Raw genomic sequence first — 23,672 nt, forward strand, 5'->3', positions numbered from 1 at the left:
GTTCGGGAGTAGCTTTTATACATCCCATTGGTCCTGAGTCCATCTGCTGTATGCTAGGAAATGGAGAAATTACTTACCTGATAATTTTGTTTTCCTTAGTGTAGACAGATGGACTCAGCATCCCACCCACGGCTGCCGTTACTCATGGAATTCTTGAGGGAAATCCCCGGGAGCGAGTGATTCATGGGTAAGCCATGCTTTCCTTCATTTAGGACGCCCACCCTACCGGGTGTCAACATTTCTCAGTTGAGGGCACTGGTGGTCTTCCAGCTATAGCCAATTCAACCAGTTCAAATTAAACAAGTTACCCAAGTTATAAAGTTAATCAAGTTATTCAAATTATTCAGTCATACATATATCCACAATTGCTTTTCGAGGAGAATACTGAAGAGCTGCACTTCCTGCAGGGGTATATATACTAGGGCTGACGTCAGACTGAAATCTGATTCGTCTCCAACTGCTATCAGGAGTACACTATACCCATTGATCCTGAGTCCATCTGTCTACACTAAGGAAAATGAAATTATCAGGTAAGTAATTTCTCCAATCTTTGGAGGAGTAAAGTCCCCGCCGTTTGCCTATTTTAACTTTAGTGAGACTTAAACAATTTAACTTTTAAACCTTATGGGAAGGTATTTCTGTCATGGAACAGTCCCTTTCTGAGCAAATTCAAGCCATTTGAGTAAGTTTGGAGGAATCCTTCCAGAGGAGAGGTGCCTAGGATTTGTAAATGTCAAATATTAAATAGCAAGGGACTTTGCTTGAGGACAAACTAAAGCAGTCCCAAGATAGAGAAGATGTTTTTATTAAAGGTTTGATAATTATTCATAATAAAGTTAAACTAAAAAATATAGAGAATGTGGTCAAGGGTTCATTTTTCAAGCTTCATCTCATGCGGAACTTGAAGCCTTTTTCTCAACAATAGTGATTTAAAAACTTTTTCAAGCATTTGTTATCTGTTATTTATTACTCTAATTCTTTATATTTGAGCCTTCCTCAGTTGTCTATGTGGGCCCTGCAACTTATTCAAAATGCTGGGGCTAGGAGTGTCACTGGGGCCCCTCTTCGGAAGCATAGAACTCCAGTTCTCTATAGGCTTCACTGGCTCCCAGTCATGTGGCGAGTCCAGTTTAAAGGCTAGCAACAGTTTAGCTCTGCACTATTTTCACTCTGCTTTAAGATTCTATTGTCTTTGTCAGTTATTACGTTAATCCTTTCAGATTTTATTAGAAATTCCTTTTATTAGATTATCAGAGACATGTGAGCATGTGTGCAGTGTTACTGGCCCTCCCCGAAGAGTTGCAGAAGGAACATCAGTTTTTCAGTTTAGGAAGGAACATAAGACATTGTTCTTTTCTCAGGATTTTAGTAACGAAAGCAAATGAATGGTGGCTGTTAGTTTGGGCTTTTGTTAAGAATATCTGGCATGGTTTGCCGGTGGATATAATGGTCTTATTATTTACTGCTGCTTCATTTTATTAGTATGCCTTCTGTGGTGCAGTATAGCTTATTTATGTCAGCTGGTTTTGTTCCTTACTGTTTTATTTGCTTTGTATGTATTTGAATGTTTTCAATGTTGATTATTTTATACTATGAATGCAATGTCATAATCCACCTAGAGCTGATGATAGTGTGGACTATACATTTTAAAATAAATTAATAACAAAGAAGATGCAATTTATGCCTTCTGAATTCTCATAGGGTGCCTGCTATATGTGCAATTGAAATATTTAAAAAACATGCTGTTTCAATTTTGAAAATACCTCCTTTTTCCAAAGCATTTTACCTGCCACCATGTAAGGAAAAGGAGATTGACACGAGCAATTCCCTCATGAGTCCTTTGATCATAGGGATCTTATGGGATTCCTGGAGGGATCGGATACCAACCAAGCAATTTCATCTGCACTCATTACTACATGTACTTTAGAGCCCGAAAGGGATTGTTGCTTAAAAGTTGTTTTTTTTTTAAGTAAAAGATTCCTTGTATTTAAATTATCATATCTGAATATTTCCTGATGTTTCAAAAGTTACTCAAAAGAGAAAGAAGCAAGGAGCTGATGTTTTTTTCAAACTCCACCCCCCCCCCCCCAAACTGACTACATTTCTTAGTATTAAATCCTCTGACACCCAGACAGCAGCAGTGTGGACACAACTGTGGGCCCCCTCCAAATTTCTCTTTTAGTGGGTGAATTGTTAGAATTAACTGTCCTACTTTCCTTTAATTGTGTCTTGGATCTCTTCACACATAGTGGACTTGTAGATTCAGCTAACTGATGATGATTTTCTTTCTTTGCTCTTAAGTTTGGGATTGTTTAAGTTACTATGACTGATGGTTTTCTATAAAAAGTACTTATAAATAACATGCATAAATTGGAGTCTTGTTGTAACTGATGGCTCATAACTCTGCTTCATTTGCACAAGCTGGGTGAAGTTTTCTGCATCCACATGATGCTATGTAGTTACAGGTTTCTGCACAGCTTTTACCATGTTGGACATACAACAGGAGCTATCTAGGGATGGTAAATCTGAAATTACCTTAGGCTATATGACTTCAAACATATAACCTTTCAGGAGGGCATTTACCTGGGTAAATAACGATTTAAATGTGTAAAAAAGCCTAGCTGAAAGTGGCTTCCTAAATGTATGCATGGGAAAAAGAAGCGTGCCGATTGGGTACATTTTGGTCGGGGATGAAAATCGGCACGTCTACATTTGATTTCCAAATGTACAAAGAAAATCTTTCACCTCCTCTGCTGTCTGTACAAATAGCAGATACTTTTAACATGTACTTTGCACCTACTATTTTTCAAAGAAAAACAACCCAGGTGAGTGCTTTGAAAATTTGTATAAAGTATACATGTTAAAACCGCCCACATAGTTTATGTTTGAAAATGTCCTCCGATAGAATTATGGAGTTTCTTAAATTTAATTCTTTGAGGCAATTTTTCTATCTACTCTGGGCTGGAATCAAGCTCCCTCTTACCATTGTGATGATTTGTTAGTTCTGATGAAAATAGTTATTTTATAGTTGATGAAAATAGTTATTTTTTCTTCTTGTGAAGTTGCTTTGCATGGTCTTCCTGAGATATTCTGCCTTCTGCTTGCCAAGTGAAAAAACAGCTTGTCAAATTATTCCCTTCAAGGCCTTCTTCCAAACTGCATCAAAATAAAATTAAAATGTCAAATCTAAATGAAAAGATTTTCACAGCTTTAATGATGAAAAATGTAAATTTAAAATACAAACTTTAGAGAAACATAGAACTATGACAGCAGAAAAAGACCATATTTTCTGCCCATTCACACAACTGCTCAGGTCTACAATCTCTACCACACCCTCAGCGGTCCCCTGTGCTTGACCCATGCTTTTCTGAATTCATAAACTGTCCTTGTCTCCATCACATTCACTGGGAAACTGCTCCATGCATCCACCACCCTTTCTGTAAAGAAATACTTTCCTAGATTACTCCTCAGTCTACTACCTTTCACCCTGATCCCATGAACCCTCATTCCTCCCTTCTACGGAGGCCCACCTCCTGTGCAATATACTCCAGAGATATTTAAATATTTCTATCATATTCTCCTCCTGTCTGTCTCTACTAGGGAATACATGTTAGATCTTAAAGTCCATCCTCATATGCTTTACAACAAAGTTCACTGATCAGTTTAGTAAATGGATAGACTCCATCCTGTTTTATTCCTTTTGAAAGGTGCAGTCTCCAGGAACTGTAAACAGTATTCCAGTGACGGTCTCATCAAGGACTTACAGTATATAGGGGGCAATATCACCTACTCTTTCTGCTGTCTCTTCTTTCGCACCCAAAGCATCTTTCTGGATTTTTCTGTCACCTTATCCACTTATTTGGCCCCCTTAACATCATCAGGTCAACCCTGGATCCCACTCTTGTTTTGTATATAGAACAGTGGTTCTCAACCGGTGTGTCGCGACACACCAATGTGTTGCCAAGAACACGCAGGTGTGTTGCCACACTTCCCGGCCCCCCGCTGACCCAGCTGCTCCCCGGTCCTCCTCCGCCCGGGCAGAACGCGGCAGAACAGCTGGAGTCAGCGGCACCAGCATGGTCTCTTCTTCCCGCCCCCCCCCCCCCCCGCGGCCCAGAAGAGGAAGTGGTGAGCAGCGGGTGCGTGCGCGGGAAGAAGCGACCATGCTAGTGTGGTCAGCGTCGGCCCGAAGAACAGAAGCGAGGCACGGCCTGAGGAATGAGCAGCACGGCTCGCAGAAAAATGAAGAACAACGTCAACCCCCGCGGCCGATGGGACTCCTTTCTTCGCGAGGGCTGAAAATGAAAGAGGTTAGGCTTGGGAGGAGGCTGCTGCTGCCGCTAGTTCCTGGGAGGGAGGGAGAGAGAGTGAATGAGCAAGCTATGTGTGTTTGAGATCCTGTGTGTGTGTGTGTGTGTGTGTGTGTGTGAGATAGCATGTATGTGAAAGAGAGTATGTCTGTGATTGAGAGCCTGCCTGTGAGAGAGAGAGCATGAATGTAAGTTTAAGATTGGGAACCTGTATGTGTAAATTTGTGATTGAAAGAGTATGTGTGTATGATTGAGATTCTTTGTGTGTGAGAGAGATCATGTGTATGTATGATTAAGAGCCTGTGTGTATAAGTAAGAGAGAGAGCATGTGTGTCTGTGTGTGATTGAGAGCTGGTTTAGATGAGAGAGCATGTGATTATGTGATGAGGCCTGTGTGTAAATGAGAGAAAGAGAGAGAGTATGTTTGTAAGCATGTGAATAAGAGTCTGTGTGTGAGAGAAAAAGACAGCATGTATGTGTGTGATTGAAAGCCTGTGTGTGTAAGCATGAAAAGATAGCATGTGTGTAAATGTGTAATTAAGAGCCTATATAAGTGAGAGAAAAAGCATGTGTATATGTGAGTGACAGAGCATGTGTGTATAGGTGTGTAATTGAGAGCCAGTGTGAGAGAGTGCGCTGGTATGTGACTGAGAGAGAGGAGAAAGTTCCAAGCAAACCCCTCCTCCTGCTAATTCAAAACAATCTTAGGGCACCTGGATATCAAACGTTCCCAGGTATGCAGAGCAAAAAAAATTTGTATCCTTATTTTTCATTACTTGGTCTTTTGTGTCTGCTATTTTGAATATTTTATTGGTATCTAGAAAAATTTTATATGAGTTTTTAATTATTGGATATTCCACTCATCAACTGTTTTGAAATAATCTGTTCTTTTTGTTAGTATGGTTTTACTGCTCTTGATTTTATATTTCTTGATTTGTTTTATAAGGATGGGTGATGTTTCTTTTTTTCCTTTGTTGCACTGCATATAGAGACTCTGGCGGTTTCCAGTTCAGTTTTTGTCTACATGTTTCTATTTATGCTTTATGGTCTCTTTATTCTTTGTTAGGTGAGGGTCAGCACATGTGATTCAGGTGAGGTTCTCTGCTGGGGTGTAGTTTCTTTGTAGGGCTCTATAGCAGCCTGACTTGGTCCGTTTTCCTAATAGGAGGTGTATTGGTGTCTTAAGGCCTGGTGTAATATTTTCAGTGTTGCCTTTTCTTAAGTAAGGTGGTTACTGTTTGAGTGCTGGAAATTGGTGCTGTTTTGGTGTGGGATGTTTACTGTTTATGCAATTTCTTTTCAGACAGTATATGTATATTTTCCTTGTGTCATTTTAAACAAAAAAAATTACCGGACCTTTACTTTTTATTTCCGCCGTGAATTGTAATGAGCAGTGTGTCACACAGGTGAGTGTGGTTTGTCAGGTGTGTCACGATGGGAAAAAAGGTTGAGAACCACTGATATAGAATAATTTCATTCATTAGATTGCACCGCTCCAAAATGCATCACTGTATTTTTTAGCATTAAATCTTAGCTGCTATTAGGTTCCATTTTAGGAGTTACCAGCCAGGAAAAAGATCTGGGTGTCATAGTTGATTTTACATTGAAATTGTTGGCTCAGTGTGCTGCGGCAGTCAAAAAAGCAAACATAATGTTAGGAATTATTAGGAAGGGAATGGCAAATAATACGGAGGACGTCATAATGCCTCTGTATTGCTCAATGGTTAGACCGCACCTTGAATACTGTGTGCAATTCTGGTTGCCACATCTCAAAAAAAGATATAGTTGCACTGGAGAAAATACAGAGAAGGGCTACCAAAATAAAGGGCATGGAATGGCTCCCCTGTGAGGAAAAGCTAAAGAGGTTAGGGCTGTTCAGCATGGAGAAGAGATAGCTGAGAGGGGAATATGATAGAGGTCTTTAAAATCATGAAAGGACTTCAATGGGTTAATGTGAAATGGTTTTTTACCCTTTCAGGTAATGCAAGGATTAGGGAGCACTCCATGAAGTTAGCAAGTAGCAGATTTAAAACAAATTGGACAAAATTATTTTTCACTCAACGCACAATTAAGCTCTGGAATTCGTTGCCAGAGGATGTGGTTAGTGCAGCTAGTGTTATGCTCAGGCTTGTGAACCCTTGACCGACGGGAGGATGGTATACCTTCGGAGGATCCGTAGGTTCTCTCGTCGGGTGGCAAGACAGCGCAGAAGACGGGACCAGCGGACCCTTGGCACTGGAGACTGAGGCAACTGCGGAGGCAGATGAAGAGACAAGAAGAGATGCTGTGTCTTCACCACTGGAAGTCTGTGGTCTCCCCAGGAGGAGCCCGTAGGGACCCAGACCGCTGGGACTTAGGCGGACCTTGGGAGGTCAGGGTGTCGTGTGTTGCAAGGGCTGACTGGAGCTTCGCCCTGGAAGTCCCCGGTCCCCCAGGGAGGAGCCCGTAGGGACCCAGGCCGCTGGGACTTAGGCGGGCCCTTGGAGACGGTAGTCTAGAAGGAGTCCTAGGTCGAGTGCCCGAGGGTCGTCGCTCACCAGTCCGAGGCCACACACCGAAGGATCGCCACTTGCCAATCTGAAGGCTGATCAGGAACAGGTGAAGCCAGTTAAAGGGAAGGTCCCTTTAAATCTGTAGAGGAGGTGCGGCCTCGCGCCTAAGGATGGCGGTGGCCATCTTGGATTTTCCCCCGTGGAGGAGAGACGCCGCTGGATGCCGTGAGGGGGGAGCAGGACGGCTCCCCTTGCAGCGAGCAGCACCGGAGGCCGCGCGGGAGCGACGGCCGAATCAGAGCCCTCCCTCGGGGCTACGCCGCGGACAAGGTAGGGGGCCGCGGTCGTGGGGCGCCACGGCCGCGGAACACAACAGTACCCCCCTCTTTAGGGCGTCTCCCCGGAGGCCTGGGTTTAGCTGGATGGTCTTGTGGAAACTGCTCCAGCAAATTCCGGTCCAGGATATTAGCCAGTGGCTCCCAGGAGTTTTCCTCAGGGCCTAAGCCTTCCCACGCTATCAGGTACTCCCATTTCTTCCTGTGTTTCCTCACATCTAGGACCTCTCGGACTTGATAGATGAGGTCATCCTCAGAGGCAACAGGTTGCGGGGTCGGAGGTGTGCTGGAAGGCCATGATAGTACCAGAGGCTTCAGTAGGGAGACGTGGAACATGTTGTGAATCTTGAGAGACGGAGGGAGACTAAGTTGATACGAGACAGCACCTACCCGCCGGATGATGGAAAACGGTCCGATGAATCGCGGGGCCAGTCGCAATGATGGCAGCTTCAAGCGGATGAACTGCGTGCTCAACCAAACCTTCTGGCCCGGCTTGAGAGGCGAGTATGGCCTTCTGTGCTGATCAGGATATCTCTTAGCTGCCTGGCCGGCCCTGATCAGGGCGCGTTGCGTGGATATCCACAGACGATGCAACTCATCGGCAGAGAGTTGAGCTGTCGGAGACGCAACCGTGATGGGAACAGGCAGTGGCGGGCATGGCTGTTTCCCATACACTATCTGAAACGGGGAGGATCCCGAAGCTGTGGAGATATGGGAATTTAGCGCATATTCGGCCCAGGGTAGCAGGCTAGCCCAGTCATCTTGTTTCTCATTAACATACAGACAAAGGAATTGCTTCAAGGTCTGGTTTGTTCTCTCTGCGAGACTGTTGGTTTGTGGATGGTAAGCGGACGTGTAATCTAGGGTGACGTCGAACTTCTGGCAAAGAGCCCTCCAGAATTTGGCGGTAAATTGAGGGCCCCAATCAGACAGGATGCCTTTAGGTAGGCCATGAAGCCCGAAGATGTGCTGGACGAACAGCTGGGCCAGCTGAGGTGCAGACGGCAATCCTGGCAAAGGCACAAAGTGCACCATCTTGCTAAAGCGATCGACTACCACCCATATTACCGTGTTGCCATTGGATAGTGGCAGGTCCACCACAAACTCAGTTGCCACATAAGTCCACGGTTCAGAGGGTGCGGGTAATGGTTGAAGTAACCCTGGGATCGAACCAGAAATCATCTTGTGGCGAGCACAGGTCTGGCAGGACTCCACGTATGCCCGGACATCCTTATGTACCTTTGGCCATAAGTAGTACCGGCGCAGGGTCTGCAACGTGCGGGATTGCCCTGGGTGGCCGGAACAGCGGGAATCGTGAGCCCATGCTAGTACTTGTTTCCGCAAGCGTGGCGGGACCAGAGTTTTCCCAGGCGGAATGGTTGTGGTAGCCGACAGAAGGATACAAGATTCAGAACCTTCCGTTGAATCAAAACCCGTGAGAGGGCGTCGGCCTTAATATTCTTCCCAGCCAGTCTGTATCGGAGAATAAAATTGAAACGGGTGAAGAACAGGGCCCACAGGGCTTGTCGTGGCTTGAGCCGTTGTGCCCGATGCAAGTATTCTAAATTCTTATGGTCTGTGAAGACCGTAAACTGGTGGTTGCCCCTTCCAGCCATGGGCGCCACTCTTCTAAGGCCACCTTGATGGCCAAGAGTTCCTTGTCGCCGATGGCATAGTTCTGCTCTGCAGGCGAGAACTGGCGGGAGAGGAAAGCACACAGACGTAGCTTATGGCCCTCGGAGGCCTGGCTCAGGACGGCCCCTACTCCCTCCGAAGATGCGTCCACCTCGATAAAGAAGGGACGTTGCGGATCCGGATGCCGAAGGCATGGTTGCTGCATGAATGCCTCCTTGAGGTGACAAAAGGCGGCCTCTGCTGCCGGAGGCCACTTTTTGGGATCTGCGCCTTTCCGGGTCAGGGCTGTCATCGGGGCAAACAATGGACGCATAGTGAGGGATAAAAGAGCGGTAATAGTTTGCAAAGCCCAGAAACCTTTGGAGTGCCTTGAGCCCAGACGGCTGTGGCCATTCCCGAATGGCACTTAGCTTTTGCGGATCCATGCGGAATCCCTGACTGGAGACTATATATCCCAGGAAGGGAAGAGACTCCTGCTCAAACAGGCACTTTTCGAGCTTCGCATACAGCTTATGTTCCCTGAGGCGTTGTAAGACTTGGACGACGTGCTGCCGGTGAGCGGCCAAGGAATCGGAGAAAATCAAGATGTCGTCCAGATATACCACCACGCATTGGTACAGGAGATCGCGGAGTATCTCATTCATAGTATTCTGGAATACTGCGGGGGCATTACAAAGCCTGAATGGCATCACTAAGTACTCATAGTGGCCGTCACGGGTATTGAAGGCCGTCTTCCATTCATCTCCTTCCTTAATTCGAATGAGATTGTAAGCCCCTTGGAGGTCCAACTTAGAAAAGATCCTCGCACCCTGTAGCCGGTCAAAGAGTTCAGAGATGAGAGGCAAGGGATAACGGTCCTTGATCGTTATAGCATTCAAGCCCCAGTAGTCAATGCAGGGGCGGAGTGTTCCATCCTTCTTCCAGACGAAGAAGAATCCAGCCCCTGCGGGGGATTTTGACTTCCGAATGAAGCCCCTCTCCAGGTTTTCTCTGATATACTCATTCATAGCCTGCATCTCTGCAGGAGAGAGGGCGTAGGTGCGTCCTCGAGAAGGCTCAGTGCCAGGGAGAAGATTGATGGCGCAATTGAAGGATCGATGAGGCGGGAGAATCTCGCCTTTTGTTTCGAGAACACATCCGCGTATAATGCATAGGGGGCCGGCAGGCCTGGAAGACTGGTGGATACCATGGAGCAGGAGACTGGGACTATGGATTGAAGACATTTATCATGACAGCTTAGGCCCCAATGGGTCAGCTGTAAAGTCTTCCAGTCAAACTGGGAACCGTGTTCTTGGAGCCACGGAAGGCCCAGGACTACCGGGTGTATCGAGTGCTCCAGGTCGTGGAACGTCATCTCTTCGCGATGGAGGAGCCCGACCCTTAACGGGGTGGATTCTGTAATGTGGGTCACACGACCCGGGAGGGGTCTCCCTTGAATGGAAGAGATGACCAGAGGAGCTGGGATACGGGCCAGTGGAATTTTCAGGTGCTCCACCAATTTCTGCATTATGAAATTGCCGCCGGCGCCTGAGTCGATCATGGCTAACGTATGAAACTCACCCGCGGGTGACGTTAGCGCCACTGGAACAGTTAATGGAGGTGCAGATGAAGTTGAGCCTAGGAAGAGGCCTCCTCCTGGTCCTAGGCACGGGAGTTTTCCTGATCGCGCAGGGCATGCGGCTATCCGGTGGCCTGCTGCGCCGCAATAAAAGCAGAGGTCCTTCTTTATTCGCCGATGGCGTTCGCGGGAGGACAACTTCCTACGTCCCACTTCCATGGGTTCATCGGGTAGCGACCGGGGGGTTCCCGACCTACCCTTGGGTGAAGGCGAATGTCGAGGATGTCTGGACGGAGTAGCGGCTTTAGATGTCATCTGGGCCTCTTGGCGGCACTCCTGATGGCGCCGATCTATGCGGCCTGCCAAGTCGATCAAGGCGTTTAAGGACCTCGGTATCTCTCGTCCCGCGAGCTTGTCCTTAATTCGGGGACTCAGCCCCTGATAGAAAATGGTGTGGAGGCATTCGGAGCCCCAGCCGAGCTCCAAGGAGAGTGCCCGAAAGTCGATGGCGTATTCCGCCAATGTCCTCGAGCCTTGACGTAACTGTAGTAGTCTCGGGGCTGCCGAAACTTCTTGGGTCGGATCGCCAAAGTTTATCCGGAACAACTCCCAAAACTCCCCGAGGTTCCCTAGGACGGGATCGTCCCATTCCCACAGAGGGGAAGCCCATTCTAGGGCCTTCCCTTCAAGAAGAGCCAGGATAAAGGTGGTCTTGCTGGCGTCATCTGGAAAGAGAGCGGCCTGCAGGCGGAAGTGCATGTTGCACTGGTTCATAAAACCCCTGCAGGCCCGAGGTTCCCCGGAGAACCGTGGCAGTGTGGGCAGGCGGATTACCAGTCGAACCCCGGAAGCCATAGGCAGGGAAGGCAGCGTAGGATTCATGGGGCCCAACGCATCAAAACGCTGGTTTAAGCTCTGCAAGGAGGAAACTAGGGCATCCAGGGTTTTCTGCTGGTCCACCAGGCGCTGGGCCATTCCCGAAATGGCCTGGCGGGCGGATGCCTCTGCCGGGTCCATGGACTTGGCAATCTGTTATGCTCAGGCTTGTGAATCCTTGGCCGATGGGAGGATGGTATACCTTTCGGAGATCCGTAGGTTCTCTTGACGGGTGGCGAGGCAGCGCAGAAGACGGGACCAGCAGACCCTTGGCACTGGAGACTGAGGCGACTGCAGAGGCGGATGAAGAGACGAGAAGAGATGCTGTGTCTTCACCACTGGAAGTCTGTGGTCCCCTCAGGAGGAGCCCGTAGGGACCCAGACCGCTGGGACTTAGGCGGACCTTTGGGAGGTCAGGGTGTCGGTGCAAGGGCTGACTGGAGCTTCGCCCTGGAAGCCCGTGGTCCCCCGGGAGGAGCCCGTAGGGACCCAGGCCGCTGGGACTTAGGCGGGCCCTTGGAGACGGTTGTCTAGAAGGAGTCCTAGGTCGAGTGCCCGAGGGTCGTCGCTCACCAGTCTGAGGTCACACACCGAAGGATCGCCACTTGCCAGTCTGAAGTCACACACCAGAGAATCACCACTTGCCAATCTGAAGTCGTACACCAAAGAATCACCGTAAGCCAATCTGAAGTCAGGAATCGGGAACACCAAGACGAAACAGGAACAGGATCCAAAGCTCAAGGAACTCACCAAAGCAAGCAGACTAGACAGCGCTGGAGGACATTGCCAAGTCACTGGATGAGCAGAGGAAGCTTCCTTTTATACTTCCCCTGCCTAGGCTGATCAGGAACAGGTGAAGCCAGTTAAAGGGAAGGTCCTTTTAAATCTGTAGAGGAGGTGCGGCCTCGCGCCTAAGGATGGTGGCGGCCATCTTGGATTTCCCCCCGTGGAGGAGAGACGCCGCGAGGGGGGAGCAGGACGGCTCCCCCTGCAGCGAGCAGCACCGGAGGCTGCGCGGGAGCGACGCCCCAAATCAGAGCCCTCCCCCGGGGCTCCCGCAGGGAGGGAACGCCGCGGACAAGGTTGGGGGCCGCGGTCGTGGGACGCCACGGCCACGGAACACAACAGCTAGTGTAGCTTGGTTTAAAAAAGGGTTGGATAAGTTCTTAGAGGAGAAGTCCATAAACTGCCATTAATCAATAGAGAATAACCACTGATTATTGCTGGCATTAGTAGCAGGGGATTTATTTGATGTTTGGGTACTTGCTAGGTATTTGTAACTTGGATTGGCCATTGAGCTTGATGGACCCTTGGTCTGACCCAAAATGGCATATCTTATGTTCAGACTCTAGACCATTTCTCAAGCTTTGCTAGATCCCTTCTTGTGTTTTCCCACATCTTCCTAGGCATCTTCACTTTTGCAGATTTTGGTATTAGTCTGCATATGCTGAATGTTCTGCCCACTGAATTACACTCTATTTCAGATATCAAAATATTTTGGAAATGTTTAAAAGTCATGCTCTTTCATGAAGCATTTGCATGACTCACAAAGCAATTGATATAGTTTCTGATTATAGTAAATATTTTTGAAGATTATATAATGCTATGCTTTTCTGTCCTATTTCTACTTTAGTTGGTTTTTAATGTATTTTTTTGAATATTTGTTACATTGTTATCCGCTTAGCATGACTGACTCATAAGTTGGCTATAAATATTTAAAATAAGCAGTACAAATCTATGTGTATTTTATTTAGCTTAAGTTTCATTTTTAAGATCAGCAATAAAAGATAAAAGTACAATGATAAAGGTAATCTCATAGCCTAAACCAATACAAGGTGAATTGGACATGATTTATTACACTTACCAATTAATATTATTGCAAACTATGTTACCGATCCTTAATGGCACCTATGTAACTTAAAATACGTTAGCATTATTTTTATGTGTCTTAATGTAAACCGTTGTGACGGTCCCCACCATACGATGGTGTAGAAAAATGTTTAAATAAATAAATAAATATGGTGCGATACACTAATAACATTGTAAATGTTTTAACGGATCTTGCTTCTATAAGCATAAACAGGATTTCTTACAGTGTGTTCTTGCAATCCTGTATTCACAGATGGGAATATGTTTTCCAAAAAGCTAGAAGAAGAATCTTTGCCTGCTCCTCGGTCTGCTGGAAGTATTAAAATTCACTTCACTCCTCGTATCTTCCCTACAGCTCTACGAGAATCACGCATTGCTGAAGAGGAGGAGGTAGGAATGGCTGAAAGATTTTAAAAAATACATGCTTCTGCCTCTTACATCTGAGGACAACATAACATACTGTTATACCAAAGCAAATGGAGGGCTTAAAGCAGCAAGGCCTGCCACATCTGGCATCACACTCATTTTTTCACAAGTGCAGGGTAATGCCAGATGTGTAATATTGAGGGAAGAGGAGTGGTTCTCTAAGGGCCCATTTAAAAAATAATCATGGGTTAAGTTGAATTAACAGAAAATGAAAGGTATGCACTAAATAGTCTTTCATGCCCATGACTGCCATTTGGGTATTTTGGAAATGGTATAAATTAGTGGTCAGGGCATGAGGAGGTAGGAGGGATGGGGGCTTGAGGGCCTGCTAGCCATCCTCTTCCCTTCTTATCCTTTCAGTTGGGATGATTAATAAAGAGCTAAACCTTTAGTTAAACAAAAATAGAACAATCACTCAACTCGTTCAAGCAAATAGATTTCAAACATTAGTTTATTAAGATTAAATTGAGACCATCAGAATTCTGCCATAGACTGCACTCATTGTTTTGTATGTTTTATGTCTCGCTTATGGCATGCAGATGTAATCATCTGGTTTCATAAAGGTCCAGCAGAAAAATATTTTTTGAAGCTCTTTTTGAATATGCAAAACAAATACATTTTAAAACTTTTAGTTAGAAACTTTTAGTTAAAATAGCTCTAGTTGTTGCTATGATAAGGACTCTCCTCTTGGTCACGAGAAATTTGGAATTTGTCATGCAAAGGAGGCACAATCACTATGGGGCACTGCTAGATCCCCTCAATAATATACAATCCAACACATTTAGGGAATCCCAAGAAATATAACCATGAATTTTCAGTATCTGTCTCAATTCAAAAATCTTAATATCCTTTATTATACATCTCACATGAACATGTTATTAAATTACATTTTATAACAATTAAATACATGTTTTACATTGTAATACACACACATTTCTGATGTTAACACTATATTCAACAGTGCATATATATCAACCACTATATTCCTCACCACACATACACAGTTTTAAATATGCCCGGTCCGGACCAGATCCAGTAATGCAACTCCAACCCTAACCCCCTAATATCACACATTCACATGCATACACCATTCATTCATCTTAAAACCATATACTGCATAAAAATATTTATTTATTTATTTAGAGGTTTTTATATACCGCAGTACATAAAATATACATCACCGCGGTTTACAATTAACAATAAATTAGCAACAATGCTTTACAAATAACAGAATTAATAAATATTAATTACATATAACAGGATTAACAGCAAACAGGCTGTATCGATCGTGGACCATCCATAAGGAGAATGTTTAACAAACAATAATGATATTGTGGTAATATTATCATTTACGAAACAACAATATAACAAACTAGAATATAATACTATAACGGTGCTGTGGGATAATACAAGTTCTAAATTGAATTGAAGATAACACAATACAAATATCATGTTAAGGGAAAAATGTGGGCGTAGGGGGGGCGGAGGAATAAGGAGAGAAAATGTGGGTAGAAGGGACATGGAGCTGGGAGTTATCTTGGTGACTGATGCCCTTAATATCTACATCCAATGATATACTGTAATACTTCAAAGTTACAATTGAACATTTAGTTAGTCATTCTCCTGCCGAGATATATCAATCACCCTGGTTCTTTTCAGTCATTATTTTAACATCAAACACCTCCACCTTAAGTTCTTTCAATAATTATTTTAGCGCCAGTCACCCTAACAAGGCACCTCGTTTCACCCCTATTCGGGCTTCCTCAGGGGATTCTTGCTGTATTTCACAATTTCACTCGTACATCGTTCTTAATGAAGTAGATATCTAAAAAAATATATACACTTTTAATGTAATCATGATCCTCTTAAGATTACTCCAACATTGTTATGTACTATTCACAACCCTTACCATATCCACCCTTTTTCTAATGTTGGGCACCCCTCGTCCGGGCCAAACTACATGCTGATACATCTACAAATGCAAAAAAAACATTCCTTAATATATCAAAAACTTAAACTAGACTCTGATTCAACCCTCACCATACCCATGAACACAGACATAAGCCTTGTGTATATACATACCCAAACATTTCCGGTGTGTTAATGTGGCCGTTCACTGTGTGTTCCAATAGCCAACCGAACCACCGACAATATATATATCTACAATATATATACAAATATATATACAATCTTTAAGGAAATCACACTCAATACACTCATCTCTCTTACCACCACACAACTCCTACTAAATTACCTGGACGGAAACTCCAAATCTGCATCAACAAATGCTAGCTTTTTCACTAATCACCAAACTTGTTCACTGCCGCTTTCCAGCATCGATCCGCTCAGTATCTCATCATTCCCGTGGTGTCAAAAGTAAAGAACTCCTTCAAACAACCACTTTTAAACCCCCTCCAACCAATCATAACTTCCCGATCCTTAATCTGATTAACAAGCTCATCTGTAGCAAATTACCTATAACTACTTCATCCTGCCTTGCCGCAAAGCTCATTCCAGACTTTGGTTTTTAAAGGAGAGCCCTCTTGCGTTTTCCTCTAATTGTATAGCATTTCTGATACACAGCTTCTCATTTTTCTTGATAATCAAAGCAGGTTCCTTAACATCCTCCAGAGAGAGATAGTCTCTTATGAACACACATAGATCAGACACAGACATACATTAGTACCTACAGCTGTTCTCGTCTGATTCCTACAAACTGAGGAGATGAAATGTAAATAAAATTGAAAATTCAATGACATAACTCCTGTTTTCCATTGATAAGCAGTCTGAATTAGCCATCACGCGTGGGTGATGTCATCTGGCGGCTCCAGACGGACCTCTTTCTCAGCCAGTAGAGCTTTCTGCGGGAGTTTCCGCGCAGGCATCGACTTGTAAGGCTCCTTAATCTTTTTTCATTTGTGCTCTTGCACGGACATGTACCTCTTTCCATCCTTGTTTATTTCAGTGTTTATCCTTTTAATTCTTATTAATGTTGTTTATTTTTTCTTTGAAATGTTGCCTCGGCACTATTTCAGTGCCATACCTTTTCTAAAGAGGAAAAGGTTTTTCTCTTAAAAAAAAAAATCAGTGTTTTTTAGGAGCTGTTCCTTCATTTTTTCCTGCTCACATCCCTTTCTGTTCAGTTTAAAAATAATAATAATATTTTTTTAATGAGCGACAATAATTAGAAAAGCTATCGAAATGTCAACATAGAGACCTAAGAAGCCGGTTGCTTCTTAGGACTCTGTCTTTTTTCCTTCAAATTTAGACCCACCTTCATGTCAAGAACTTTGGAGATGCTGAAACATCCATCTTAGGAATCATACGAATGCTTCAAAGGCTTTCTGCTGCTAGTCCAGCTCTTACCGGTGTGGTTGAGACGGAGTTCAACCGGAGTGGTGGTCAATGCAGTTTCCGGCTGGCGCAGCTGAAACAGATTCGGCTAAAGATGCAACCAAGATTCTGGCTACTGGTGCAGCTAAGGCCTGAGCCTAATGTGCATTCTTTGAGGACAAGCAGGATGGTAGTCCTCACGCATGGGTAACATCATTGGATGGAGCCCGGCATGGAACTTTAATCTCAAAGATTCCCTACTGAGCAAGTGCAGCTGTAGTCATCACCCTGGCCCCTAGGTCCCTCAGTCTCTCTTTTTCTGCAGAGCCATGTGGTTGCGGGAGCTGTGTGTCCTCACGTAGGATGATCAACTGACCGGTTTTGAACCAGGCAGCCAGGTTTTAAAGCTTGCTGTCAAGCAAGCCCTGTGCTATCAGGAGGGAGGGCTGGGCATCTCAAGAACCAATCAACTGCCTTAAATAGGGCCTATCGACACAGCCACAGAGTTAGAAATAAAGAAGCATGCTTTGACTGACTACATGCTTCTCATCCCGACTCCGCTGTGGCTCTGCACGCCGGCCAGTGGCATACTGGGGGGGGGGTGGCAATGGGGTGCAGGGCCATAGGGAGGCGCTGATGGCCAACATGGAGGCCAATGTGGCTGTCGGTGGACCTTATCCCACCAGTGATTGAGCAGAGAACTACTGCTGTGCTGTGTGCTGGACACACACTGCAGGAAGATCGGTAGGGCTGTGGTAGAGCTCATCTCACTACGGCCCGAAGAAAAAGGTCACGTTCAAACCTGCAAGTGCTCCTCCTTTCTGCCTGTGCGACCCCAGAAGAAAAACGTTGCTGGAGCCGTGTGGTCAGGAAGGAGGAGGAGCATCGGCTGCGTACAGAAGAGGAGCAGCATTTATAGACCGCCGTGGATCCGTTGCAGTGGCCCGAGAAGAGGAGGAGGCCCAGTAGCAAGGCCACCGCGGATTCCATGTTGCGGCAGCCCAAGAAGAGGAGGCCCAGCAACAGGGTCGCCGCAGATCCCAAGTCACGGTGACCAGTGAAGAGGAGGCCCAGAGGCGAGATAGAGGCTGAGGGCCTGTAGAGTGTGTGTGTGTATATGAGAGTGAGTTGAGAGATTGTGGGGGGGTGTGTGTGTGAGAGAATGAGTTGAGAGACTATGGGGCGGATTTTTCAGAGCCCTGCTCGCGTAAATCCGCCCAAAACCGGGCGGATTTACGCGAGCAGGGCCCTGCGCGCCGGGAAGCCTATTTTACATAGGCCTCCCGGCGCGCGCAGAGCCCCGGGACTCGCGTACGTCCCGGGGTTCTCGGAGGGGGCGTGTCGGGGGGCGGGGCCGGAGCGCGCGGCGTTGCGGGGGCGTGTCGGCCGCGTTTTGGGGGCGGGTACGGGGCGTGGCTACGGCCCGGGGGCGTGGCCGCGCCCTCCGTACCCGCCCCCAGGTCGCGGCCCGGCGCGCAGCAGGCCCGCTGGCGCGCGGGGATTTACGTCTCCCTCCGGGAGGCGTAAATCCCCCGACAACGGTAAGGGGGGGGGTGTAGACAGGGCCGGGTGGGTGGGTTAGGTAGGGGAAGGGAGGGGAAGGTGAGGGGAGGGCAAAGGAAAGTTCCCTCCGAGGCCGCTCCGATTTCGGAGCGGCCTTGGAGGGAACGGGGGGAGGCAGCGCGGCTCGGCACGCGCAGGCTATACAAAATCGATAGCCTTGCGCGCGCCGATCCAGGATTTTAGTGGATACGCGCGGCTCCGCGCGTATCTACTAAAATCCAGCGTACTTTTGCTTGAGTCTGATGCGCAAGCAAAAGTAGGCTGTTCGCGCGCCTCTTAAAATCTACCCCTATGTGTGGAAGTGGGAGCCTGAATGTTGCGAGAGAGAGCATGTGAGAGCTCTGTATGTGTGTGTGTGTCAGCATGCATGTGCATAAGAGAGCATGTGAGAGACAGTGAGACTGTAAAAAAAAGTTCCCAGGTATGGGGAGTGGATGATTGTTTTTAATCATTATTAGTTTTAATTATTGGGTGTTAATTGATATGAATCCTGTTTTGAATTATGTTGTCTGTGTTTAGGAATTTTTAAGAAATTAGTTTTTAATTATTGGAAGTTCTGTTTGTCATTTGTTTTGAAATATTCTTTTTATTAGTATGATTTTACTATTATGTTTCATTTGTCTTGATTTTATGGTTTGATTTTTTATGAGGAATGGTGATGTTTCTTTTTTCCATTGTTGCACTGTATACAGAGTTCTGCTTGTAGTGTTCAGTTCATTTTTTTTGTCAGCACACTTTCTATTTATACTTAATGATCTCTTTGTTTGTATTTAGTGAAGCTGTAGTTGTGTTTTGCATGATTGATCAAGATGAGGTATTTATTCTGCTAGCATGTAATTCAGTTTATTCACTTATTTACTTTCTAGATAGCTTTTAGATCCCTACACCAGAAAAGAAGGTTGGCTTGGTCTGTTTCCTTATAGGAGGTGTATTGCTGTCTTAGGACTGGTTTAATATGTGCAGTGTTGCTTTTTCATAGGTAGGGTTGTTACTGTTTGAGTGCTGGCAGTTAGTCCTGTTTTGGTATGGGAATTTACTATATTGTAATGGTAATTGTTTACTCACAAATGTTTGAGGGCTAAGCCCACACCCAATGCATGTTACAATAGTCCTAATACCACAACGAAGTGTGGAATGATGGGCAACCACACTAATATGAACACAATCCAACAGGTGTGTTGCAAAATCAATTGCAAAGCCCATGTAAAACAAACCAGAAAAAACAATTTAAACAGGAAAAGTTCAATAATTCCAAAATGCAAAATCTTTATTGAAATGTCAGTCCCCCGACCGTGTTTCGCAAAGGCTACATCGGGAGGGACCAATTACATGTGGTAAAATAAAGCGGCATTACATTCTTGAGAAATGTGTCCCATTAGATACATCAAGGGGAATTTCCAGAGGATAATTTGGGGGGTTGAAGCACTTACAATTGGAAGAACACCATTCGAATGTGTGTGAAGAAGGATGTTAAATCGTAGAAAATAATGGCAGTAAGAAGCAGGTTGATAATATCACTGCATCTCATGTATGTGAATACCTGGACCATTCTTGCTTAACTTTGTACCAGCTTCGGCTGCATCTTGATCATTTAAATACAAGTTCTCCTTATATTGAGGGATCCTACCTCAGACTAAATAACCCCGAGTGACTTTTCATATGTTAACACCTCAGCAGTGCACATTTGAAAGGCACTTCATTCATATACATGAAATGCAGTGATTTTATCTACCTGCTTCTTACTGCCATTGTTTTCTACGATTTAACACCCTTCACACACATTAGAATGTGCTCTTCCAATTGTAATTGGCTCAACCTTCCAAATTATCCTAACATGAGAACGCAGCATTGAGCACATGTACTTCCAGCTCTCCTTCTAGCAATGAAACCTTCAGGAATCCTCCAGCATGTTAGCTCTTTTTTGCCTCATAAGAAATCAGGAAATTGATTTGCTCCAAACTTTCTGCTGCTCTGAAATATGGATCTTATATGCATTTTTTTCACTTAATTCACTAGCACTTGAAATAATTCATAACTTGCTCAGACATCAAGCAGATCTAATCCTAATATCTCCCATATAGCCTAGACAGGTTTAGTCCACATATCTGATGTGAATATCCAGCCATCCTCCAATTTCTCTGGGATCAAATCCCTCTTTATTAACTCAATAGAGAAGTTTATTTCTCCAAATCTACCATTCCTCCTCTTAACAACTTGGATGTTGGCTACTCGGTACCAGCCAGATTCACTCTGGGATTGGACACTTTCTGCTATCCACTAGAAAGCCATAGTTGGTATAGCCTATGATTATCATTATATAAGATTTTTTTTCCCCTGTACTCTTATGTCAATATCCTGAATCTGTTCACATGTGAATCCAAAGATTACCTAAACTTCTCTCTCACTTTTTCTGCTTCAAGTCTTGTTATCTAATCTATGGGAGTGCATATCAATATTATTGTAATTCATCATACCAAATCAATGGTAGACTGATCTACTTATCCCTTAATATCCAAATTCATAGCGGATTTATGATATGCTAAACTCCAGTTCTGCATCACATGTGCTGTGCCACATACTGTTCTTTTAGCACAGGGTTGCTCAAACTGATCCTTTGGGGCCCTCCCCCAGCCAGTCGGGTTTTCAGGATATCTCTAATGAATATGTATGAGAAATATTTGCATACATAAGAAGTAGTGCGTGCAAATAATTTAATGTATATTCATTAGAGATATCCTGAAAACCTGACAGGCTGGGGTGAGCAAGGACTGGTTTTGAACACCCCTGTTCTAGCACATTTTATGGAGTTTCCATTTTGTACTGTGGGAGTCGGCTTTGCTTAGGTTTTTTCACAATTGGAAAGTTATATTCCTTCTACCAGTCTTGTCAGACAGAAGTCTGACCAAACTTCAGGCTTTGTTTCATTATCTTCATTGTATGCAGGGTCATGCTCCATACTCGACCTATGTTCTTACCAGAGTAGTGTTGGTTTTTCCTATTAAACACTTTGCTGTGTTACATATGCTCTTCCTGAGACCACATATTAGGAAACTCTGGGTTTTAAAAGGCCACAAGTTTTCTACAAAAGCAAAACTGAACCTCATTGTAAGGTTTCTTAAATATTTGTTTGTTACGATCCTGTTGGACTACACATAGCAGTGACCAAACATTTGTTGACTAGCTGACTATAGTCTGCATTACATACTGCTACATTCTAGCAAAATTACCAATCACAAATGCCATCTAGTCAGAGCCCTTTTCAGTAGCTCTCTTATGAGCAGTACTGCTTGGAGATATCTGCAAAGCTGCGACATGTTCGTCAATACACACATGTACAACCCATTACTGTCTGGACAAACTCTCATAGAATGCCAGTAGAAGATGAGCAATTTTGTATACTCTGTTCTCCTAGTAGTCTGCTCTCATGGTGTGGTCCAGGTTGCTTACTCAGTAAACACAGTTAATTTCTAATTTAGCCTGCTTATTGATGGAAAAAGCAACTTTGATTACTGTAAATAGTGTTTCCATAGATAGTAGAATGAATTAGCCATGGAATACCTGCTTGCCTCCCTGGAAAGTTGACAAATTAGCTAGATTAAGCTCTGTTATCTAATGAGGAGCCCGTACATGCTTAGAAGAGCTAAAAGCTGTACTAGCTGAGAGAGGGGTCTGTCATGTGTTGCCGGATAATGTCACCCACCTGTAATAGTTAGTTCATTCTGCTATCTATGGAAGACACTGTTTACAGAAAACAAACTTGCTTTAGCTGATGTGTGTATAGTAGTTGTGACATTCTCTTTTATCACAGTGGCTGCAAAAGCAGGCAGAAGCTAGGAGAATGATTGATGCTGATGATCTGGCATTGAAAGATCTAACAGAAGAAGAAAAAAATCCTGACTGGTTAAAAGATAAAGGAAAGTAAGTCTGAACATGATGATCATTTCAAACTATGAATCTACTGCATATGTCTCAAAAAAGTGGTGTTCTCCACTTCCTGGTTTATTTATAAGGTTTTATATGGTTTTATATGGTTTATAAGATGCAGAACTTAAACATACCCTAGAATGCTCCAACTAAATTATTTTGTACTTCGTTTCAAGTTACTCTAAATACTGTATTTTCATCCTGCATTTGTACAACTTATGGCATTTCCCTGCTATACTGTGAAACTGATGATGCCTTATGGCCTATGATGTCATGACTTTGCTGCCACTTAGCCAGATACATTGGAAATTATCCGGATAAATGCCATTACTTAGCCAGATAAGTTGGAACTTATCCGGATAAGTGCATTATGTATTTGCACGTTTTACGTGCACATGCATTTTGCAGGGTACATTTGTACGTATTTTAGAACCTATGTATGCCATATACGCGCAGGTTTTAAAATACAGGAGTAGATTTTTGTGCACCCATATATACACATATGGGGGACTCGCGCAGCTGTTTGAAAGTTATCCTCCCTATGAAAATAACTTTTAAATTTTGCAGTTTTACAGTTTTCCATAATTTCAAAAGGATTTATCATTTATTAAAAACATCTGCAAAACATGTATTAATTGCATTATTGCAATTTGGCAGCAATTTGATTTTTCTTGTTTGAAAATGATTTCTGACAGTAACTGCATAAAAAGGGGATAAATACCACAAACATACTATGGAAAAATCATTAGTGATGCAAATATTATGAAGTGATAAATTTGATAGCACTCAAAGGAGCCAAAGGTAATTATTAACAGATTATAGGAGGGGGAAACATATTTTTGAAAGTGAACAAATCCCTGTTAAACTGGTATAATTATAGCTCCAGATAGTTTACATTTTTCTTATGTAATTCAGTAGCTTTTAATGTACAAAATTATTTAGTGCAAATAGAAATAATCTTAAAATATTTTAATTATACTCCATCCTTCTGAGAACACACAGGACAACTCACACAACTGCCATTTATAAATAATGGGCATGGGCACTGTTTTGTTGAAAAACGCCTACCTCAGGAAATTCAATACAGGATCCACAGCTATACTGATGTAAATGATCTTTCTTGAAGGGCGAAAATAATTTCCAGCATTTGCTATGTTTCTAATGGATTTCTTTTGTCTTTCCTGTGTTCTGTTTGTGCTCATCTCTGTCTTTCTGTAGATGTGTTTTGCTCTGCTGTTTTTTTCTTTCCTTTTCCTTCTAAATCTGTTTTTTCCTGCCACCTTTTTGCTGTATCTTGAACATCTCTTTCCTCAAACAAATCTCTGTCTTTATTCCCAGATCTTCTCTGTTT

The 23,672-nt window shown here is 44.2% G+C and overlaps 1 protein-coding gene across 1 annotated transcript in view; it reads left to right on the forward strand.

Annotated features, from left to right (window-relative positions):
* The window catches only part of DNAAF4 (dynein axonemal assembly factor 4), a 109,660-nt gene that overhangs the window by 57,417 nt on the left and 28,571 nt on the right, over positions 1–23,672 (forward strand). Inside the window, exons 5-6 of the mRNA XM_029575039.1 lie at positions 13,329–13,465; positions 22,206–22,315. Coding sequence (XP_029430899.1) covers positions 13,329–13,465; positions 22,206–22,315 — 247 coding nt within the window. The remainder of the gene's footprint in view (positions 1–13,328; positions 13,466–22,205; positions 22,316–23,672) is intronic.

The sequence above is a fragment of the Rhinatrema bivittatum genome, chromosome 13, assembly GCF_901001135.1.
Source record: "Rhinatrema bivittatum chromosome 13, aRhiBiv1.1, whole genome shotgun sequence".
Lineage (NCBI taxonomy): Eukaryota > Metazoa > Chordata > Amphibia > Gymnophiona > Rhinatrematidae > Rhinatrema > Rhinatrema bivittatum.